The sequence below is a fragment of the Chaetomium fimeti genome (genome assembly GCF_033439085.1).
Source record: "Chaetomium fimeti strain CBS 168.71 chromosome Unknown B0H64scaffold_2, whole genome shotgun sequence".
Classification (NCBI taxonomy): Eukaryota; Fungi; Ascomycota; class Sordariomycetes; order Sordariales; family Chaetomiaceae; genus Chaetomium; species Chaetomium fimeti.
This window is the reverse complement of record NW_026944330.1, coordinates 1,461,860-1,480,858: the sequence shown is the minus strand read 5'-3', so window position 1 is coordinate 1,480,858 and position 18,999 is coordinate 1,461,860. Positions and strand designations below refer to the sequence as shown.

General features: G+C 57.2%; 4 protein-coding genes across 4 annotated transcripts; 2 read left to right on the top strand and 2 right to left on the bottom strand.

Moving 5' to 3' along the window:
* Positions 1-292: 292 nt before the first annotated feature.
* Positions 293-2,885, bottom strand: B0H64DRAFT_415232 (uncharacterized protein; the record flags this gene model as incomplete). Its single annotated transcript, XM_062805086.1, has 3 exons — positions 293-1,330; positions 1,555-1,909; positions 2,203-2,885. 3 exons carry the CDS (start codon positions 2,883-2,885, stop codon positions 293-295), a joined length of 2,076 nt encoding a protein of 691 aa, XP_062662119.1.
* A 4,098-nt stretch (positions 2,886-6,983) lies between these two features.
* Positions 6,984-8,105, bottom strand: B0H64DRAFT_79077 (uncharacterized protein). The gene has a single exon (XM_062808765.1). It carries the CDS (start codon positions 7,890-7,892, stop codon positions 7,077-7,079), a length of 816 nt encoding a protein of 271 aa, XP_062662118.1. The 5' UTR covers positions 7,893-8,105; the 3' UTR covers positions 6,984-7,076.
* Positions 8,014-10,072, top strand: B0H64DRAFT_439050 (uncharacterized protein; the record flags this gene model as incomplete). Its single annotated transcript, XM_062806400.1, has 3 exons — positions 8,014-8,321; positions 8,416-8,611; positions 10,007-10,072. 3 exons carry the CDS (start codon positions 8,014-8,016, stop codon positions 10,070-10,072), a joined length of 570 nt encoding a protein of 189 aa, XP_062662117.1.
* A 2,620-nt stretch (positions 10,073-12,692) lies between these two features.
* B0H64DRAFT_385624 (uncharacterized protein) lies at positions 12,693-13,901 on the top strand. Its single transcript, XM_062803091.1, has 3 exons — positions 12,693-13,017; positions 13,074-13,793; positions 13,855-13,901. Exons 1-2 carry the CDS (start codon positions 12,701-12,703, stop codon positions 13,552-13,554), a joined length of 798 nt encoding a protein of 265 aa, XP_062662116.1. The 5' UTR covers positions 12,693-12,700; the 3' UTR covers positions 13,555-13,793; positions 13,855-13,901.
* Positions 13,902-18,999: the final 5,098 nt, after the last annotated feature.

Below are 18,999 nucleotides of genomic sequence, written 5' to 3'. Positions count from 1 at the left end.
GCGGTCAGCGGGAAGTTGCCCGAGCGATGAGACGAGCCTGAGGAAGGCGGGGTATCACCGAGGAAACGCATCGCTTCACCCTCCCTCTCCATTGAGTTCTGGATCCAAGGCATCCAGAAAAAACAACAAGTTTTCCCACCTTCTCTGGGAGCCTGTGGGAGGTCGTCCCGGCCTCGTCTGTGTAACGGCAATCAGGTTCCGCTTCAAAATGACGCCATGTATTCGAACACTTGGCCAACCGAGCTTGGAAGGGCGGCTCGACCGTCAATTGTTAACTATGGACTAACTCAATTCACATCAGGACACGCCCACGTCCCGATCGCGCCTGAAACTTCGGGGCAAACGAGGCCTTCGCGCGGATAGGCTCCTCGATTTCGACAATCTCTTCGTCGGTGTCAAGCTCTCCAACAACCCGAACGGCGGTACCCTCAATGACAACCTCGGGCTTATCGCTCGCCATGCTGGGGCCTGAATGTATCGAGGACGTGGTCGAGAGCCCCGGCACGGACAAGTCACGGGCAGAGTGGGCGCCCATCCCTAGTAACAACCTTTCCTGGGAACGCAATGTCGATAATGAGCCGCCGCCCCTTTCGCTCCGAGGCGAAGGGGTTGGCGGATCCGCCTCTAGGATGGATCCTTCCACGACACGGGGGCCGGATGGGCCGTCCGCGACGGGCTCGTTCAGAGGCGAAAGCCGTCGGTTGAATGCCGCCTCCAACGCGGGCACGCTGCTACCGACAAACTGACTCTCGATGAGGTCAACTTGGACTTGGCGGTGCTCTTGGATAGACCCTGTGGCAAATACGTTCCACGGGTCCCGGGACATGTCCGCCGTTACCGTTTCTCGAGGGCTGTGATACCGGCTGTCTCGTGGTAATCCCCGATCCCGGTATACCGGCAGGGCGACCTCTTGCCCATCCGCATGGTTTTGTTCCACGTCGGCTAGAATGTCGACAATAGGGGTAAAGTAGGCGAACCGGACCCGTTCGAGGGGGTTCCCGCTGTCGTGGTTGCGACCCCAAATTAACCCCACGACGGCATCGTTGGATCGCTGGATCAGCCATGCCCCGGAATCACCTGGCACGCCGATGCCACTCGTGACCCACTGTCTTACCGTTTGCCACGGTGAGCCAGCCCGGCCCTCTTTGGGGAGTTTGAAGGGTGAGTACTGGCGGACCGTCCAGTCCCTCCGCTCCTGGCCCTTGTACCTCCGGACACCCGGCACGTCGGACGTGAAGCCGAGGGAATAGCCACTCGTCCGAGCCATGGCATAGACCTCGGTGTTGCCCTTCACCACAGCCATCTCGCTCACGGCAACCCGCCGATTCATCTCGTAGCACGGAATAGGAACCACGTTTTTCCCATTCGGCACAGGTCCGATCAGACACCTTATCCGACAAGGTCAGCGAGCGCGTTCACGACTTGAGGCATTAGGGCGGTTGCGGGATGGAGGCAGATTCTTGGGGAGATGGCCTCCAGGATTTGCTGGGAACAGAAAAGGGAGTGGAGGAGAGAAGGGGAGAAAGGGGGGAAAGGGCGAAAGGGGAATCCGACGCACCAGTCCATCTCCACCATCTTCCGAGATTCTGGAACGGCCACACCCTGAAAGGTCAACGACGGCCGGTACGTCCCAGACGGCGAGCACATGGACACCCTCCCGATGCTGTACTGCCTAGCTCTGGGGTCAGGCGGCACAACCAGAGCCAAGTCCGGGTGGGCCGGGTGGCTGACGCGCAGCTCGCAAGTCTTCATGGAATCTTCGAACGCGTGGCGGGCGCTCATGGCGTAGAGATTGGACCCGACCCTGACGAAGCCGCCCAGCGATGCCGCGTCCAGCCCCCGCGTGGGCCCAATCGACATGCCGACGACAGGTTCTGGTTTATACGTCACGTTCTTGGGCTCACACACGCTGTCTGTCGTTCCGGCGTCGCCCCTAGGGAGGAGTTGTTAGGTCAGTCACATCACCATGGCCGTGCAAACGACCGTCCCAGAGGTTGTTCAAAAAGGTTCGCCTGCGGGGGGGGGGGTGCCTTAAGGGGGGTGCCTCAGGGGGTTGCTTAAAGGGTCACCCAAGAGGGGTCTCTTAAGGGGAGGTTGCCCAAGGGAGTTGCCCCAAAGGGGTGAACCCCCCAGACACAACCAGCAACACCGCGAAAGAGATGGAAAGACGAAAAGACGAAAAAGAAAAACCAATAAACATACCACCACTGCGACCTCTGCAAATCCCCCTTCCGAAACTTCAAATACACCGGACCGAACCTCTCCGGCACGACCTTTTCCAACTCATCCTTCACAGCCGGCTCTAGCGTAGCGGTATCCATATCCGCCGGCAGCGTGACGTAGATCACCCGCGGCACCGCCTCGCTCGACCGCTCCGGGAAGTTGTGCACGTCGACGGCAAAGTCCCCCGTGCAGTGCTTCTTGATCACGTCGGTGAGCAAGGGCAGGATCGTGTGCTCCCACGCCGACGCGAAGTCGGATGGGTCGGCCGCGCGGAGGGCGTATTCGCGGGTTGAGAGCCGCGTGAGCTCTGAGTGGGAGGTGCCGTGGCCGGTGTGGTGGGACATTAGGGGTGTCGGGTGTTGTTGCGGTTGCGGTTGCGGTTGCGGTTGCGGTTGCGGTTGCGGCTGCGGCTGTTGCTGTTTCTCGGGCGGGTGCTCCCATTCTGGGAAGAAATCATGATGCTCGTGGGCTGTGGCTGGCAAGGGGAGGGGCCAGAGCTCGGTGTTGGACGAGTTGAAGATCTGCGGTGGAGAAGGAGCACACGGGTGATCGTCCGTGAGATGGATGTCGGGACAGTAGCCGGGCTTGACGGGTGGTTTGGGGGCGTTGTCACCGAGGCCGCGGCGGCGGGGTTGGGACGAGAGTTCTGAAGGAGGTGGCATTGGGACTCTTCGTGGACGGTGGCAAGTGGTGGGTAGTGCTTTTTACACCGAGATGGCGAGGAGGGATGTGACGAGAGGACAAGAGGGTGGTGCGTAGATGTGTTTGTAGTTGAGTTACGTATGATGGGAGAGTTCAAATAAAAGAGCTTGGGATTTGAGAAGAGCTGTGCCCGTGTGCCTTTTGATGGTGTTGTTTTATCAACGCTGTTGTTGCTTGAAGTTTGGCTAGGAGTTCAGCACTATGCAGAGTTTGTTGAAGTCAAGAGGTGAGTGAGGATGAGCTAGTGATGTCTCCGAGAGCAACGGGGAGAACGGGCTTTTTATCTTTTTTTCACTCTTCACCCAAGCATCTGACATGGCCGCAACGTAAAGGTGCCGCATGGGTAAAAGGTTAGCTATCGGAACCGGTTGGCTTCCATGCGGTCGGAACGCTTGGAAGGGCGTTTGATTCGCTGCCGTTCGCCCCGTGGGCGAGGGGGTTGGCCTCTGCCCATACTCACACCTTTGCACGAAGCACTCGGCGGTCTTGTTGCAACAACTTCCGGCCATCGGCCTCATCGGGCAAATCCAGCGCCGGTACATGCACGCGTCCACTCGTTCCTCCTCCCTCACCGCTGACCGCTTCGTGCGGTGGCAGCCAAATCGGCCAGTTTCCCATGGCGGTCGGTGGCTTTGACGGGCCTTTTCTTGGATGGTCTCGTTTACACAACGGTACATTTGGGCCAACGAGCTGTTCCTGCACCCGGACCCTGGTGGCGATTCCTCAGGCGCGGCATGTGTTCTGGGCTTGGCAGTTCGCTGGCCGGCGTTCATCCCTTGGTCGACCGAGCTCACGGGCTGAATGTCGAGCGCCCGAGGTGCCCCGGCACCCCGGGTCGAGGCAGCCCCCACTCCTCCGGCAAGGGGTGGAGTCGTCTGATGTACTGTGTACATATGTATGTATTCCGTAGTACTCACTACTAGTACATATACATACCTACGCACGATACGTGCCCGTGTGTTCTGCTGTGTCTGGTAATGAGTGGACCCATTGCCCTGACGGGTTGGGTGAGTACCCACTGCCCTGACAGGGGTTGGGGGAGTTCCCAGCAAGTGGGCTTGTCCTGACCCTGTCTAAGCAAGTGGGCTTGCCCTGGCCTGTCCAAGCAAGTGGGCTTGCCCTGACCCCTGTCTAAGCAACTTGTGGACTTGCCGTCCCCCGTTAGAACAAGCAACTGCACTCCCCCAACCCCTGTCAGGGCAGTGGGAACTCCCCCAACCCCTGTCAGGGCAGTGGGAACTCCCCCAACCCCTGTCAGGGCAGTTGGACAGGTCAGGGCAAGCCCACTTGCTTAGACAGGTTAGGACAAGCCCACTTGCTTGGACAGGACTCAGGGCAAGTCCACAGTTGCTGACTATGTAGACAGGGGTCAGGGCAAGCCAGAATGTAACAAGCTGCCCGTCTGCCAGCTCCGCGCTCCGGCGGGGGTTGGGTCAATTCCCAATCAGATCGGGCTATTCGTAGACGTCTCACTCGGATCGTGTTTGTTCTTTTCCATCTCATGCCGAAGCGGGAGATGACTTGGGTCAGAGTCCGTCGTCGTTGTGTGGCTGTGAGTGGCCCAACCCTTTCCAGAACTGTTGGAAACAGGGCGGCTACTCTTGTTGCCATTTCCAACGCGGTCGGTCTTATCCCGAGCCACATCGTGGGGCGACGAGGTGTCGGGACCGGGCAGTTGGACACGGACACGGCTGAAGTTGAACCCACCCTTGACGATAGTTACGGGGAGACAGCGCATCACTTCCATCCGTCCACCCTCCCGCCTTCTCACTCGCCCACTGGGTACACGCGCCAGAAGGGGTGCGATGCTTGACTGAGATGTGCCCTGGGTGATCCGACCTCGATGTTTGCGCGTGGGAGGGAGGGGCGTGTGGGGGAAGGGGCACGGGGGGGGTATGCTGCCTTCCGAAAGTGCGACACGTGTGTGTGCCCTGCCCCTTTGAGAGAGGACGGGAATTCTGGGCGATGCACCCGCTCCCCCCCCCCCCCCCCCCCCGCCCACCACCCACAATGTCAACAACAGCGCCGGCAGAAGAGCCCGCTTGAAGAATGCCTACGTTCGTTCGCGAGCCTCCTAGCTCGCCGGAGCACCGGTAACATATTCCTGTCATGTGAGACATGCCCCCTATTCTCTGCAGCGTTCGTGTTGTGCAATTTCTCGGGCGCCTTGAAAAGCCTGCAAGCCGGCAAAGTTTAGTGGGGGTAGTGGAAGGTTGAACGCATGAGCGCAGCGCGGGTTGCTGTCACCGAGGATGCAATAGAAGTGCACTTGTAGGTAGCTCTCTCGTGGGTTTCATGCAAACTAAACCCGTCCCTACCCACGGTTAGCCGGACGCCCGAAGATCAGGAACGGCGAGGTATCCCGTGGGGGTTCGAAAAAGCCCATGTGTCCGGGTATGTTTCTTAGGGGGGCGCACTCTGTGTTATGTTGTTTGGTTTGGTTTTTGGGGGGGGGGGGTTGAGGGGCGACACGCTGGGCCAGTTAGAACGCATGAAAAATCATTGTTTCTTGAATCGTCAGGTCACACACCGATGCACACCTCGGCAGGATCTCGCTGTCGCCCGCCAATTTGCAGGAAGGGATCAATGTGCAACAATGAGAGACCTGCATACGCCGTGCCTCCAATGAGGCTACGAAGAAGCAAAGTCACTTGGCGGTTGGTTTGGTTTCGTCCATCGCGTCATGCATGCCGTTCTGTCAGAACTTCCCCAGGTCGGGGATTCCGAAACTGAATCCAACGGCAAGAGATGGTCCCTACCCACCGTGCCACCTTAGGGGGGTGGTTCCTGTTGAGACGGGAGTGCTGGTAATGGGCACGGGAAATTAGCCGCTCTCTTCGGTGCCCTCTTCGACTTGGCATTGTCCAACAAGTGTTGGTTGGCTGAGTTTCTCCAACGCGGCGGCTCCATGCAACAAAGGAATAGTACCTCAAGATAGCCGCCTGCGAACAAGGGCATTCTTCGCGGCGATTCGGGTAGGTGGCGTCTCCGAGAATGGAGCTGCCACCAACCTGAGGCAGGTACCGTTGAGTTCATGCCCCAGCCCGACACCCGCAGCTGTCAAGTTCCCAAAATTGGGGCAGGCGCTCGCAGATGGATGGGGTCCCGTCCGTCAAAGGCGGTTTAAGCGTCGGAGCCGTCCTGAACATACTCTTTAGGCCGGAGGTCCTGCACCTCTCAGGTCCTGCACGCCACTCGGCACAACATGTGGATCCAAAGGCCACTCACAAACCATTCCGACCCGGGATCTCCTCCAGCCTCTCAGCGCTGACGTGGAAGTAATTTCACTTTGCAGTGGAATGTTACTGTGGATTCCGCCCAGAAGGAGCGGTCAAGTTGAGCCTCATCTCTCTCACACTCGTGCGAGCGTCCTGGAGCAAGAGGCGCGGGCACGAGTGGAGGGGGGAATGGAGTCTCCGGCCGCTTCAGTCAAACCTTGTGACCTCTCGAGTCTGCTGCGCTCCGGAACCGCGTTCCGGTAGGCAGACCATTCGTGACACCGCCAGCGCAGCTCGCAAGAGAGGGTACCTTGCTTTGTGCCTAACAAGATCCGCACATTTTACACATCGCCCAGCACCCAGATAAAATATTGACATGCAGGGCCAAGTGAGGCTGTTTATCAGTGCTTTTCTAGAAGCTTGTTAGATCATTCCCCATGTTGGATCGCAGCAAGATCGTTGGAACGGTGATGCATGGGGTTGATGCGCCGAATATGCAGGATTGGGCTGGGCGGCAAGCCCCCATCGCTCTTTGCTCTGCCACTCGCTGCCGCTAGCTGACCAGAAGAGAGGCAACCCTGGAGGCAGCAGTTCACCCTGGCCTCCCTTACCCTCTCTTCCGGGTTCCAAGGAAACACCCGGGATCGGTGAGGCGTGCGCCCGCAAATCGGCACGATGCAGCAAACCCCAAAGCCCCTTTCTAGTGTGGAAAGCCAGGCTAAGATTGACGGTAGATGCTGGCCCATCTGAGATTCTTCCCTCGTAGGTATGTGTTAAACAAGAAAGAAGGACTGGCAATGCTTACTAGTATTCCCCTCACGCTGTGCCCCCCCGAACTACGACCTAAACAGACGCCACCACCCCCCCCCAAAATACGAAATCCTCTATCGTCTAGCGCCCGCCAAGAAGCTGCTGCCAAACGCAGATCATCAGTCAGCCCTGGCCGTGGGCTCTGCAGGCTTGATCCGGGGCCACCGTTGTCAGAGTCTGCCCCCCCGCCATCCCGGACTCTTCCCCGAGCGCCCTGGCACCGCCATATCTGGACATCCCAGCCAGCCGTCCCAGCCAGTCGCGGGAGAGATCTCGCCCAACAGAGCGCCGCACAGCGATTTCTGGAAGACTGCCGGAGCCGCATACGACCGCTATCTGTGCCGCAAAGTAGCCTGACCCGACCAGACGGGCCCTCTTCCTCGACATGCATTGCCGTGTTCCCACAGGACACGATCGGGCTTTTCTTCGAAACCAGATAACGCATGGTCCTGGGAAACCAACCTTCCCCTTGTTCCTCGTCGCCAAACCAGGACGTCTGGCGTTTCGCCAATGACTTGTCCGAAGGTTGTCAATGGTGTCAAGAGTCGGAGTCATCTTGGGCGGCATTTGCCGACCCGTGCACAAGGAAGACTTTTCACTCCGTTGTCCCCTCCGGTCCGCCATCGTTTTTATCGACCCCTGTCTATTGATCAGCCGATGCCGAAGATGTAATTTGCAGTCTGCCTGCCATGTTATATCGCAGTTCTGCAGTTTCAAGGGGCAATGCCTCCGCTCACCGCCTGGCCGGCTGCCATCCCCCGAGTGGCCATCCGACGGGATGTATCCGGCTGGGAGCAAACCAATCCCTGATCCCAGTGGCCCGAGATACCTGGAAGCAGATTGTTTCGTGGTACAAGACGGCCTGCCACGGACTGATGTCTCCACCCACTTCAGCCAAAGTAAGGCCCCCTTCTTCAGTTTTCTTCCATTTCGTTCCATCCAACACTCTTTCTCTCGCAACGATCGTTTTATCTCAGCCACTCGACTCTGACGCAGCAACCAACTTGATCACCGCATCGACACAAGCACTACCCCACAGACCCCTTCGCCATCGACAAAGATGGCACCAGCCAAAACCAACCACGGATCAGGAGACGTCGGCGGCCAGCCCAGCGCACCGGAGCAGCACGGGCCGCCAGCCACCCAGCAGACAGAACACGACTACGACAGCATCTCGCTGCCGCAAACCCCCGACACCGCCCAGCGGGCCCGGGGACTGACCGACCACGACCACCCCGACACCGACATCAGCAGCGGCATCTGGCCAGCGGCGGACCTTGCCGCCGCCGACGACACTCCAACAGCCGCCGCCGCCAGCCCGTTGGTGCCGTTCTTGGTCTCGCCGAACTCGCCGCCCCGGCGCGATGCGTGAGTTAAACCCAACTCCAGGTAACACCCCAACTAGGGGGGGAAAAAAAAAGAGAAAAACCGCAAAGAACAGAGGACTAACAAGATACACCAGCCGCCTCACCCCCTCCCCACCGCCACGAGCAACCACCGGGCCCCTGCCCCCCACCCACTGGGGACCCCAAACCACGGCATGGCTCCAAGTCCAGGACGCGCCCATCGGATGGTCTTTTGCTGCTGGTGCTGCGGCGGAGCAGGAGGAAGAATGGGAGGCGCGCGCCGGCTACGGCGACGGCGACGGCCACGGGGAGGTTAGCGGGACGACCCGCGGCGGGCAGACATCGACGTCGTCGTCGAGGCCGAGGCGGGAGCGACGGGGCCGGAGCTGGACTTCCTCGGGTGCTGGGCGTCGTCGGTCCAGGCGAGAGCGGCCAACATAGGGCGGCTGCGGCTAGCTAGGGGAGCCAGACTTTGGGTATGACGGCGTCGCTACCTTGGGGCGGGTACCATACCGAGGGTCTTTTTTTTTTTGAAAATAAACCGAGAGGGTTGGGGGGGGGGGGGGGTTGGGGATGATAATGAGGAGCTCCCTCCGCGTATAAACCCTCTGCTACATAAGCAGCCAGATGGCATGAATATTATAAGCATTTAACTTTTTTGATTGACGTTTCAGGCGACCGAGATGAGCGGAAGCCAAGAGGTCCCGGCGATCCCGGATATTCCCGTCGTCGCTCGCTTGGCCGTCGCATGGTCGACGTCAATTGACCGCCACTCCCCAACGCCGCCCGCCACCCGCCACTCAAGTCGGTTATAATGGAGACCGCGTTGTAGATGTGGTATAGGAGGACTCTCAATTGGACGCGATCATAGATCGAAAAGTTGTTTCATCTTTCGGGTTCGCGCGGGGTGATGCATTGGTGTCAAAATGTTGCGGGGGGAAGCCGGTGATTAAAAATTACGAGCTTCAGGGGGGGGTTTCTAGTGGGTAGCTCTGCCCCTAAATACTGGCAGCGCAAAAAGCAACGGAAGGCCACATTCCGAGCTCGCGCTGCTTCGTGCTTTGTTGCATACTGTGTGTACACACATCTAAAGTACATCCCAAATGTTGCTATCCTGCCCGACGATGCACGGCTTACTTGTACGAACGTCACCCGCGGCCTAATCGCCCTGGTACCCAATCATCAACGACGTGATGCCTCGGCCCAGGACCCGTGGCACAAGCAGGTGCTGTTTCCGTTAATGTCCGTTCAGGTTTTCTGCTGCTTCCCGCAGTCCCGACGAAAATGATTGCGTCAGCGCCGCCGACAAACCGCGCTTCCCGAAAGGGTGGGCTTGCCAGAGTCCCGCCAAATGATACTTCCCGCGGCCGTTTGCCTCGACTTCCTGGAGAGACCAAGCTGATTGTGAAACCCGCCGACGCCACAGCCCCCTTGTCTGATCGCCGTGTCGTTGTGAGAAGGATCACCCGTCAGCCCGATCTTCAGGATTCGGGTGGAGCCGCCCGTCCGAAATCCGGCTCTCCTTGTGAGCTGGGCTTCCAGGTGCTCTGGCTGGCTTCGCACCCAGTTCCTTGGCGAATGGCTGAACGGGTGTTGCGTGAACGTGCGCGCCCTGCCGTGTTCTGGGCACGGTCTGGCGGTCGAGAGAACCCAGGCATCAGCCCAAGCCCACTGACGTTCACCCCTGGCCTTCCAATCACCCAGCAGAACTGGGATCATGCAGCGGTGAACCTCGCGGGTGACGACAGCTCCCCACACGGGCCGAACCGCTGAAGGTGGGTTTGATCTCCAGCGGAGTGTCGCTGAGCTTATTTCAACTCCAGGCGGTGTGGGGGGATGGAACCTGACTGCCACCGGCAACACCAATGGGCCCGTGTGCTCTCTTTGCCCTATGGGCACGGCTTGCGCTAAGTGGAATGTCGATAGCCGAAATATCTTGCTACTCGAAGAGGCGTCGGGGGGAGCCTGCAACTTTTCGGCCAACAGCGTCGCGCTGGGAAGAACGGCGACTGCCGAGGACAACTCATGTAGGGTGGGGCGAGATTGCCAACGATGTGACACCGGGTAAGGGGGAGATGATCACAAAAGGCGTCACAAACTATCAGACGTTAGTGAAGAACCAGAGCTCAGAACACCAGGAAAAAGAAAGTCAAGCGGCGTTGTTGCAGGGAACACATACCTGTATTCGTATAGGGGGTGGCGATGATGGTGCCAAGCGTTGGCCAACTGTGTCATTATACAGAAGCAGAGACGCGAGAACTCTCCAACCGGCTGACCAGAAATGCACGGGCGAGCAACAGGTTTTGTTCCCAACTTAGCGCCCGTCTCCCTCCATTACATCCCTTTTAGTTCTTGACGATGCAACTGTCAAAACTGGGGAAAGGCTGGGGGTGGCGTCTTGCCCATGCAGCCCGAGCTAGGTAGGGGTTGCAGCCGGCGCGAAGAGCGCCGATCAGCGGCCCGGAAGTCGATAAACTACCCACCTTCCACATTACAATGGAAAGCAGACGTCCATCTCCATCATCCAACGCCGGTTATGCGGCGGCTCAAGGCCTTCTCCTTGCTTGGGGTGTCTTTGTAGCACCCGGTGATGCCTATTCGGGCTCGTTGACGATGGGTGATGGGGCTGGAGCTAGACGAAGCCATGCGGCGGGGTAGCCGCCGAACTAAGACACGGCCGGCCGAACGGTGACGGCTAGCACGAGGCAATGCCGGGGCGATATTGAGTGCCAAGTTCGCCGGTCTCGAGAGGTGGGTGGCGATTGCATGTATTATGCAAGACGAAAGCCATCGGCAATATGCGCGCGCACGCTTTCGTCATCGCTTGCAGACAGTCTACACATCACCTCGGCGGCACGAGGGCCCACGTTAGCATCGATTAAACACACTTGGTTGCGGCGGGGTTTCGAGAAGGGATGGAGGAAAACTCAGGGCCAGAATGTACAGGCGAACATGGCGCACCCAGAGATGCTCCAGCAAATCTTTAGGTCAAGCTTTTCCGCGGCAGGCAGCGTTGATTCTAGGAATTCGAAGATTGAAGGAAAAGGCGCAAGTCGCAAAAACAAAAACAAGGGAAGGTGCCCCATACCACTGGAAGAAACCGCCCCGTCCATGGGTCATTCATCCCGTCATCCCGTGACAGACCCAGCCTTCCCTCTTCCCCCTTCCCCCCTCCCACCCCCTACCGCTGCAGGCACCAAACAAACATAACGAGAGGCTTGGTGCTTCGACAAACATCTGCCATCAATAGAGGGGTAAACACGAGACGGGATGCCATTGCATGTGTAGTCTGACCCTAGCCATGATTCTGATCGGAGGAGGCTGCGTTAATATGGGGGCGATCAGTGAAACAATAAGCGATTTCCTGGCTACTTTATAGAACAGTTGCAACCTGGAAAGCGGGCATCCCGCCCTGACCACACCCTCTAGCATACGTCGGCAGTACGAGGGTGGGCTGGGCTTCGCTTCTGCATGGCCGGCTCTGCAGCGGCCAGCCCAATAAGTGTGTGATCACGGCACAGCTTGCAGAAGGCGTTAAAGAAGACGATTGAGAGGTGCAATCCTGCATTCCTGATTCTCTTCGGATGGCTAGAAATAAGAGGCTTTTATCCTCCTGAACAGCCAGCCCCCCTTTTCCCCCGAGTAGGTTATTTGTGGCATGTCCCCTCGAACCCGCAGCCCGCCCTTCCTCCTATCATCCTCCACTCGACCACGCAACATGCCCTCCGGCCCTTGCTCACAGTCCCGCAATCAAATCGCAACAATCCTCCGCCCTGATGACTATGCGAACCGATGCGCCCCATCTCCTGGCGCCCTGGACGACCGAACAACGCGATCCCTTATGCACCCTTCCGCCTCGATTCCTCAAACCGGCAAATGTCCTTCATCGGACAACCAAAGCCGCTCCTGATTCGGTCGTAAAAGAGGATATGTCGAAGCGGCAGAGGTCATCGAGGCAGTGCACATGGAATTTGAGTGCAAGGGCGGGCGTTCCGGTCCGAGTTCCGATGTGAAGCCCTCATCCGTTTGGTCATCTCTCCCCAAGGCGCCCGACCTTGACCCGGGGCGACCCCTGGCTGGTGTTGCAAGAAGGTCCCTGAGCCAGCTTCACCGCTTCCATCAATAGACGCCTCGTTCTTCCATCGGTTGCCTTGTTGTTCAAAATGAGCTGCCCAAAGCGTATAACACATCCCCTCCCCCTTTTGCCACCCTCAACAACAGCACGGCGTTCTTTGTGTCGGAAAGCAGTCGCCATAGTCGCTCGAAGAGTTCGTTAAAGACCTTCAGATCACAACAGCCTTCTCCATCATGACCGACAAGAGACATCGATCCGGTGCGTACGACAGCTCGGTGCCCAACCGGTATCCTTCCGACCCATCGCGCATCTCGGTGTCGGGCGCCATGAGACTCCCAGCGGCCTATCCGACATCTGCTGGGCGAACATCGTCCGTCGGCTTCACAAGTTTATCGGACTCTTCGATGGATCCAGGTCCGAGTCATCAGCCACCGCTTCCCCCCCACGCCCCCTTTCACGGGAACAGCTCTCTCCCATCACCGCCGCTGGGATTTAGCGCCCCACAGATGGATTCGAACCAGTGGGCTTATTCGCCTACTTATTCCAACCAAGGGTGGTGCTACATGACGGCGAGCCCTGAACCTATGAACCATGTCAATCATGATGATGGTGACGGGGAATCGACACGCGTGTTTCCTTCTCAGTGAGCATCGCCCCCATCCCCAGCCCGTAAGCGAGGAGCTAACAGCTGGTTCGTAGATCGGAACGCACAACACTCATCGAAGAAGAGTATACCGAGAAGGAAACAACAAAATATGGAAGAAAGAAAAGGAACCATACCGACACCCCTAATACCGTCGAGCCCTGGGAGGCAGACCCAAAAGACTACGTGATGTCTCAAGGTGCCATGGAGGGCGAGGCCCATGGATATTATGGCGCTTATTTCGATATTCCCGGCCCACTCGGGATTCATACCCCTTGTCCGTATCCTCAGACTCTCGACATCGAGGATCCCAACAAACCCGAATCGAACGACCGACCAGGCGATCTTGATGTCGCTGCAAGCCACCGAGTCGACGGGGCAGACCAGGCACAAGAAGAGGAAGGGTGGGATGACTGTGCCATCGAGGGTACCTTTCCAGAATATGTTGAGCTTGAAGATAATCAGGGGGACTCCACGACGCAGCCGGTTTATCAACCGGGAACGGCCTCCTGGCTCTACCCTTTTTCTCGCCACTGATGTGGCAACTCCGGCTTAGTTGGCCTTGGCTAGTTGGCCACCATTCGGGCCTCAGCTGGGCTTCGAACCTTTAGTATCAAACCGGGTTTGGCTCATTGAGTTACTCTTACTTATCACGGACTAGCCCTTCCCCCCTTCCCAGAGCCCCTTCAAGCCACCACGTTTCTTTTTTCCCTTTGTCGCGTATTCGGTTGGGAAACTTGTAACAGATTGGAAGACGACAAGTTTGTCATTGATGTCTTTAGTTGCAGATTAGTGCCATCGATGAGTGTCGCCCTGACGAGATGAAGGTGCACATACATGTGTTGCTGTTTTATTCTACATCGAGTTCAAATGCAAGATGCCGGATCAACTTCGCACTGTCGGGTGCAGACATGTCAAACATGCATCGTCTCATCCCCTATCTCGACAAACAGAAAGCCAAAACCGGAAGGAATCTCATTTGAAACGGCAGCTCGCCGGCTTGAAAGTTGCCTCCCTACTTATTCCATTGCCACTCAGTGGCGTCGTCTGCCGTTGTCCACCCTCATCTCATCCCCACACACCTCTGCGAAACGAGCTATGCCGTGTCTGAGGCGCTGTCAATCCAACTACGGGCCTGCTTGGGTACCACGACGACTTCGGGTTTACATTTAACATCTTGCATACACCGGTCTCACGGCTGCAACATCCTGCACTTTCCCATCGCTAACGACCCTTTAGAAAGGTTGACGCCCGACTCCGCTCCACCCCGTCGGTACCCAAGGTTATTTATCTTCTGCATAGCGCCGGTGTGGGCAATTTGGGTGGAAATCGGACATTCAGGGGTAAAAAAGTCAAGCTTGCGGTAACCGCGGTAACCGCGGCAACCGACGAGTTAATTCAACCCCTGACTCCACTGCAGCTCAGAGGACCGGGATTGATCCACTTTTAGCCTTCAATCCCGTCTGGAATCCCGGCGCCCGACGGTGTGCTTGTCGGCGAGAAAGCGTTCAGTTAACTCGCAAGTTGCTGACCGCGGCCTAACTATATTACTATCCTATTTTAAAAGTGAGTAATTCCTCTGATACTACTGCCCTTCAACCACAAGGCGCTGCTAGTAAAGGCAACGCAGAGACGTCCCGACTCATGTTGGGCTCTCGATCCCCGCAACGGGCCTCACTGAGAGACTCTCTACTATGTACATAGCAAACGCAAAGACGGGGAGCTGAACATCAAAAAGCATCGCCACATCAGGCAACTTTTCTCGGCGCGAGCTGAGAAGCATGCCCTCACTACCGATGCCAAGCCCCCGACTGGCCGCGGGATGTGGGGATTCCCGGACCTGCGGGGCCGACCCGGTGCTCCGAGACTTCCCAGGGGGCTCCCCGGACCTTGCATCGGCCGACGAAGGCAAACCAGGCATGGACATCCGGGGCCGAGAAGCGCCTACTTCGGTTTACTGTCCCCGATCCAAGACATACAAGAGGTCATGCAGATACCCATAGCCGAGAAGGCACCCATACGGAATTCCGGCCGGGCGCCGATCGAAAAACGGGGCTGAATCCAGAGGCAGAAGCAACGAAGGTACCAACGGGCAACCCCAAAAGTTACCTCTCCGAAACACCTTGTTCAACCTACCACGCCCGATACGATGAGGTCGCCTTTGGTCTGACAATGACGTATACAAGCAGGCAATCTTTACACGGCATCTTCCATACCTATTAAGTGTGTTCGGGCTTTGGACTCTCTCACAATTGTACTTGCACTACTGCCAGACCTAGGACGCCCCGTTCGGTCAGTGGTAGGTAAGGTACCTAGCGGGGAAGCTAAAGGTGTTGTTGCCTCGCAAGCCTAGAACAAACTTGTCGCTGCGAGAGACAGGTCACATTTCCCAATCTCTGCATGACGTCGGGCTTGGACGCCTGACCAATGAGGAAGCGGACATGTGGTTGCCTTCTCTCGTCCTGGCTGCCTCGACGTTTTTTATTGCTTCCAATGAGACCCAGAGCCACCCAACACTCGCGAAGTCATTCAGCGTTGGTTCTCAAGTGTAGGGACCATAAGGCCAGCCTCGAAGGCAACCGAAGAACGGGTGGGTTGGTGACAGTGCAATCGATCGTTGGCATGTTTGTTCTGCTGATTCGCTTTCGGTGTGGAATGCTTCGGCACAGTGTATGTGACCTACTGAGCCTGGTACCTAGGGCTTTTTGCCCGGTTGCCTGCATTTATTTGATGCCTCGATCCATCTGCTCGAGGCAGGCTGGCGATAGATGCCTCAGGTTTCAGGTTAGCCGCCCCGCTGCGGTATGCGCGCTTCGATCCCCAACCTTTTCTGTACGACCTGCAGGTTGAAGGCATCTCGGGACCCCGCACACATCTATCGTCATTCTCGCGGAAGGTTGAGCCGCTCCCGCTTGCAGCGTCGATCGGGCCAATCGTCATGTCGTAAAAGAGGCCTAAAAAAGGCAACGTGCAAGACCGGGCACCAAACGAGGCAACAACTGCGTTCAGCTGTTGCGCCTAGACCTTTCAACGTGTTGTTTGCCTTTGACAGCTACGTAAGGCTGCGGAAGATAGTGCAAGATTGGGATATCGTGACTCGGGTTCAACCGAAACCCTTCGCGAACATGTGTCAGTCCCGGGAGGAGTAACAGAGACCCGCTGATGATGCAATACACAGCAAGGCAACCAGCTACGTCGTCAAGCCTTCCCTCCCACGATGCTAGTCTCTCCTCTTCTCGTTCAATCTTGTTTACAACTTGGGCGAAGGACAGACAGGCTGGGCGAAGGACAGACAAGCGGACCGGTGAAATCCACCGGTTTCACGACAGGACGGCTGTATCTGCTCGTTTGCATGGCGTACACAGGAGAAGCAATGTATGTACCCGAGCAGGAATGTCCCTGCACCCTGGTGTACGAAGTATCAACCCGCTTACCACCCGTCCTGAACGGTCCATCACTTGTGTCAAAAAGTTTAATACGGGTCATGAAAAGGTGTCAAAAATTTTATGCGAGTCAACTGCCCTTAACAACGAATGAGACGGCATTGCGCGCCTAGCGCAACTGTCCACGAAAACTCTACGTCAGGCTCCCCCTTGGGAGAAGGAGGAAGGATGCGAGGATGCCCAAGACGGACAAACTGCCAGTAAAGCGCCGAAAGTGACCCAGTGCATGATCCAAGGGGGATAAATCTGGTCTCCGCGAGGACACAACGTCGCCGTGTTGACGAGACCCTTAGTCCTAAAGGTCGAGCGCACTTGGTAGGACAACAACCGTCGTATACTTCAGGGCGGGGAAGAGACGACTATGAGCAGGATCTCACCGGCAAGGGACAGAATGGGCCCCTCACAATGTAGCTGTCATAGTATGGGAATACTACCTATATTTTGGGGCGTGTTCACAAGGTCAGGAGAGCTCGGTTGGGCTGCTTTGCCCTGCCTACGAGAGCTGGCCCTGCCTGCCGAGGTGTGGGCGAAGCAGAGGAGCCCAAGGCACGAGGTATCGTTGTCCGGTATGTTTTACCTGGCCTTGTCACTTCCAAAGAGCGATAGAGACGGAGCTCTCATGAGCAATCAAGTTTCCAGGTTACTCTTTGTCTCGAGCCACAAGTGTCCACAACGTTCTCGGCGATGCAAAATGATGACCTACCTGACTATCCCCACTCGTGGTTGAGGAGAAATGCAAACAGACACATTCAACTTGCAAAGTGCATGTTGTTTCTATCCTACGTACGAAGTGAAAAATGTACGGTTATGTACAGCTTACCCTCCCAGCAGGCATTTGCACATGCACGCACGCACCCGCCCTGCGCCCGAAGGGGAAGAGCAGAGCGGGGCTGCAGTCGAGAGGCTGAAAAGGGTCTGGAGTCGGATTTGGCAACTGGATTTTGTCGAAAGGCCAATAGGAGAGAATCTGAGTGGATGGAAGGGTTGGCCGGGCGTCGGGCCGGCCAGGTCCGGTTGTGGGTGACAGGTCTGGTTTCGGTGTCTCCTCAGAGATAAGAAGACGGCTGTTCGGAGCTGTTGTGTGTCGGGAGTTTCGGGGACCGTTCTTCCTCAGACACGGAAGTGATCAACAATTTCACTCATCCTGCAATTCGGCTGAAATATCGCTCACAGATGAAGCGGTGGGGTTTGACAGTTCGGCTTTTCAGCATCGGATGGATTCGCTGCTGCAATGACTGCTTGGCAGACATTGGCCGCGTGTGGGCGCATCGGCGACTGCAAGGGCCAAGGGGTAACACACGTTTCAAGTTTGGGGAACCCCACCCTCAATCCGCACAAACAAGGAAGCAGATCGTCAAGTCGATCGTCGGGAAGTGACCAGAAACGGCAACCACGCGGGAGAAAACATGGGGCTGAGCGGAGGCGCCCGAAGGTGAACCACAAAGGAGGGCTTCAAAGCCGTCCAAAACGTGAGATCCTCGAATCTGAGCGAAATGACTTGACTTCGTGACAGCACTCTTGTGCTCAGAGCTTTGTGCTCCTGGAAGAATCCTCGGGAGTTGCCGCTCAAGTGAGACCGGGGTCGTTGTGGTGTGAAGCGGCACTCGGAAACGGGGGGAAGCATGGCTCCGGTGCAGGAGGATGACGTGTAATCTCGACGCGGCAGATCCATTCGAGCACTCCTTCATCCTTTTACCATGGGAAAGCCGCTGCCATCTTACTTTCGCCAGCCACTCATGGCCATTGTTCAGGGAGACGACACCGAGGACACCTATGAGAAAATACTGTTCGCTTAGGCCAACGGTGCCATTGCACAGGCCAGCCAACGTCATTGGACGCCGCCAAGAATTCTCCCTGTCTCGGATGACACTGCCCCCCACATTCTTCGGCCAGCAGACACGCGCCCCCTTGGCATCTTCATCTCAACCCGAACCTCGACCCTGAAATCGTTCTAGAAGGGGAGGAGAGGCCGCAGTTTTGGCGTGTTCAACTCGTGGGCCCCCTCGACCGCATATTGACCAAGACAGTTGGGTATATGAGGCCACAACAGCGACACCCGTCCGAAAGAAGACGTGGCTGGTTGTGAAACCCGGTGGGAGTCCAAATTTAGCAGGTCGCGCGAGGTATTCCGCCTGTCGCGATCCCTGGTTGTCACAAATTCCTGGCCCCGATCTTCGTGGCCGGGTTTTCCAAAGTCAGTCATTCATTGTCTGGCTTGAAATCCAGGTATGATCAACGGCGGCCCACGGATTTGAACCCCTGCCCATCCGAGTCTTCTCCACCCAGCAATTCGCAAGCTCCCCTGTCACGCTACCTATCAAGGGGCAGCATTCGCAAGAGTCGCCGACGGACCGACTTTTCGCAACCACCGATTTCTCGATTCCTGACGCGAATTTGTGCGACGGGGCCAATTTATTGTTTCTTTTTTGTTCGGTTTTCATTCTCCTCGTTGCTTCACCGCCCCGATATTCCCTCTTCGCATCCACCGGCGTTATCCATCCCGACTCGAGATCGAGACGAGGCGCAGACACCGCTTCAG

Excerpts from the sequence above, each read along its gene's own strand:
- B0H64DRAFT_79077 (XM_062808765.1), bottom strand. The coding sequence starts at position 7,892 with ATGGAACGAAATGGAAGAAAACTGAAGAAGGGGGCCTTACTTTGGCTG.
- B0H64DRAFT_385624 (XM_062803091.1), top strand. The coding sequence starts at position 12,701 with ATGAGACTCCCAGCGGCCTATCCGACATCTGCTGGGCGAACATCGTCC. Across the intron at positions 13,018-13,073 it reads ACACGCGTGTTTCCTTCTCA|ATCGGAACGCACAACACTCA; the intron begins GTGAGCATCGCC and ends GCTGGTTCGTAG.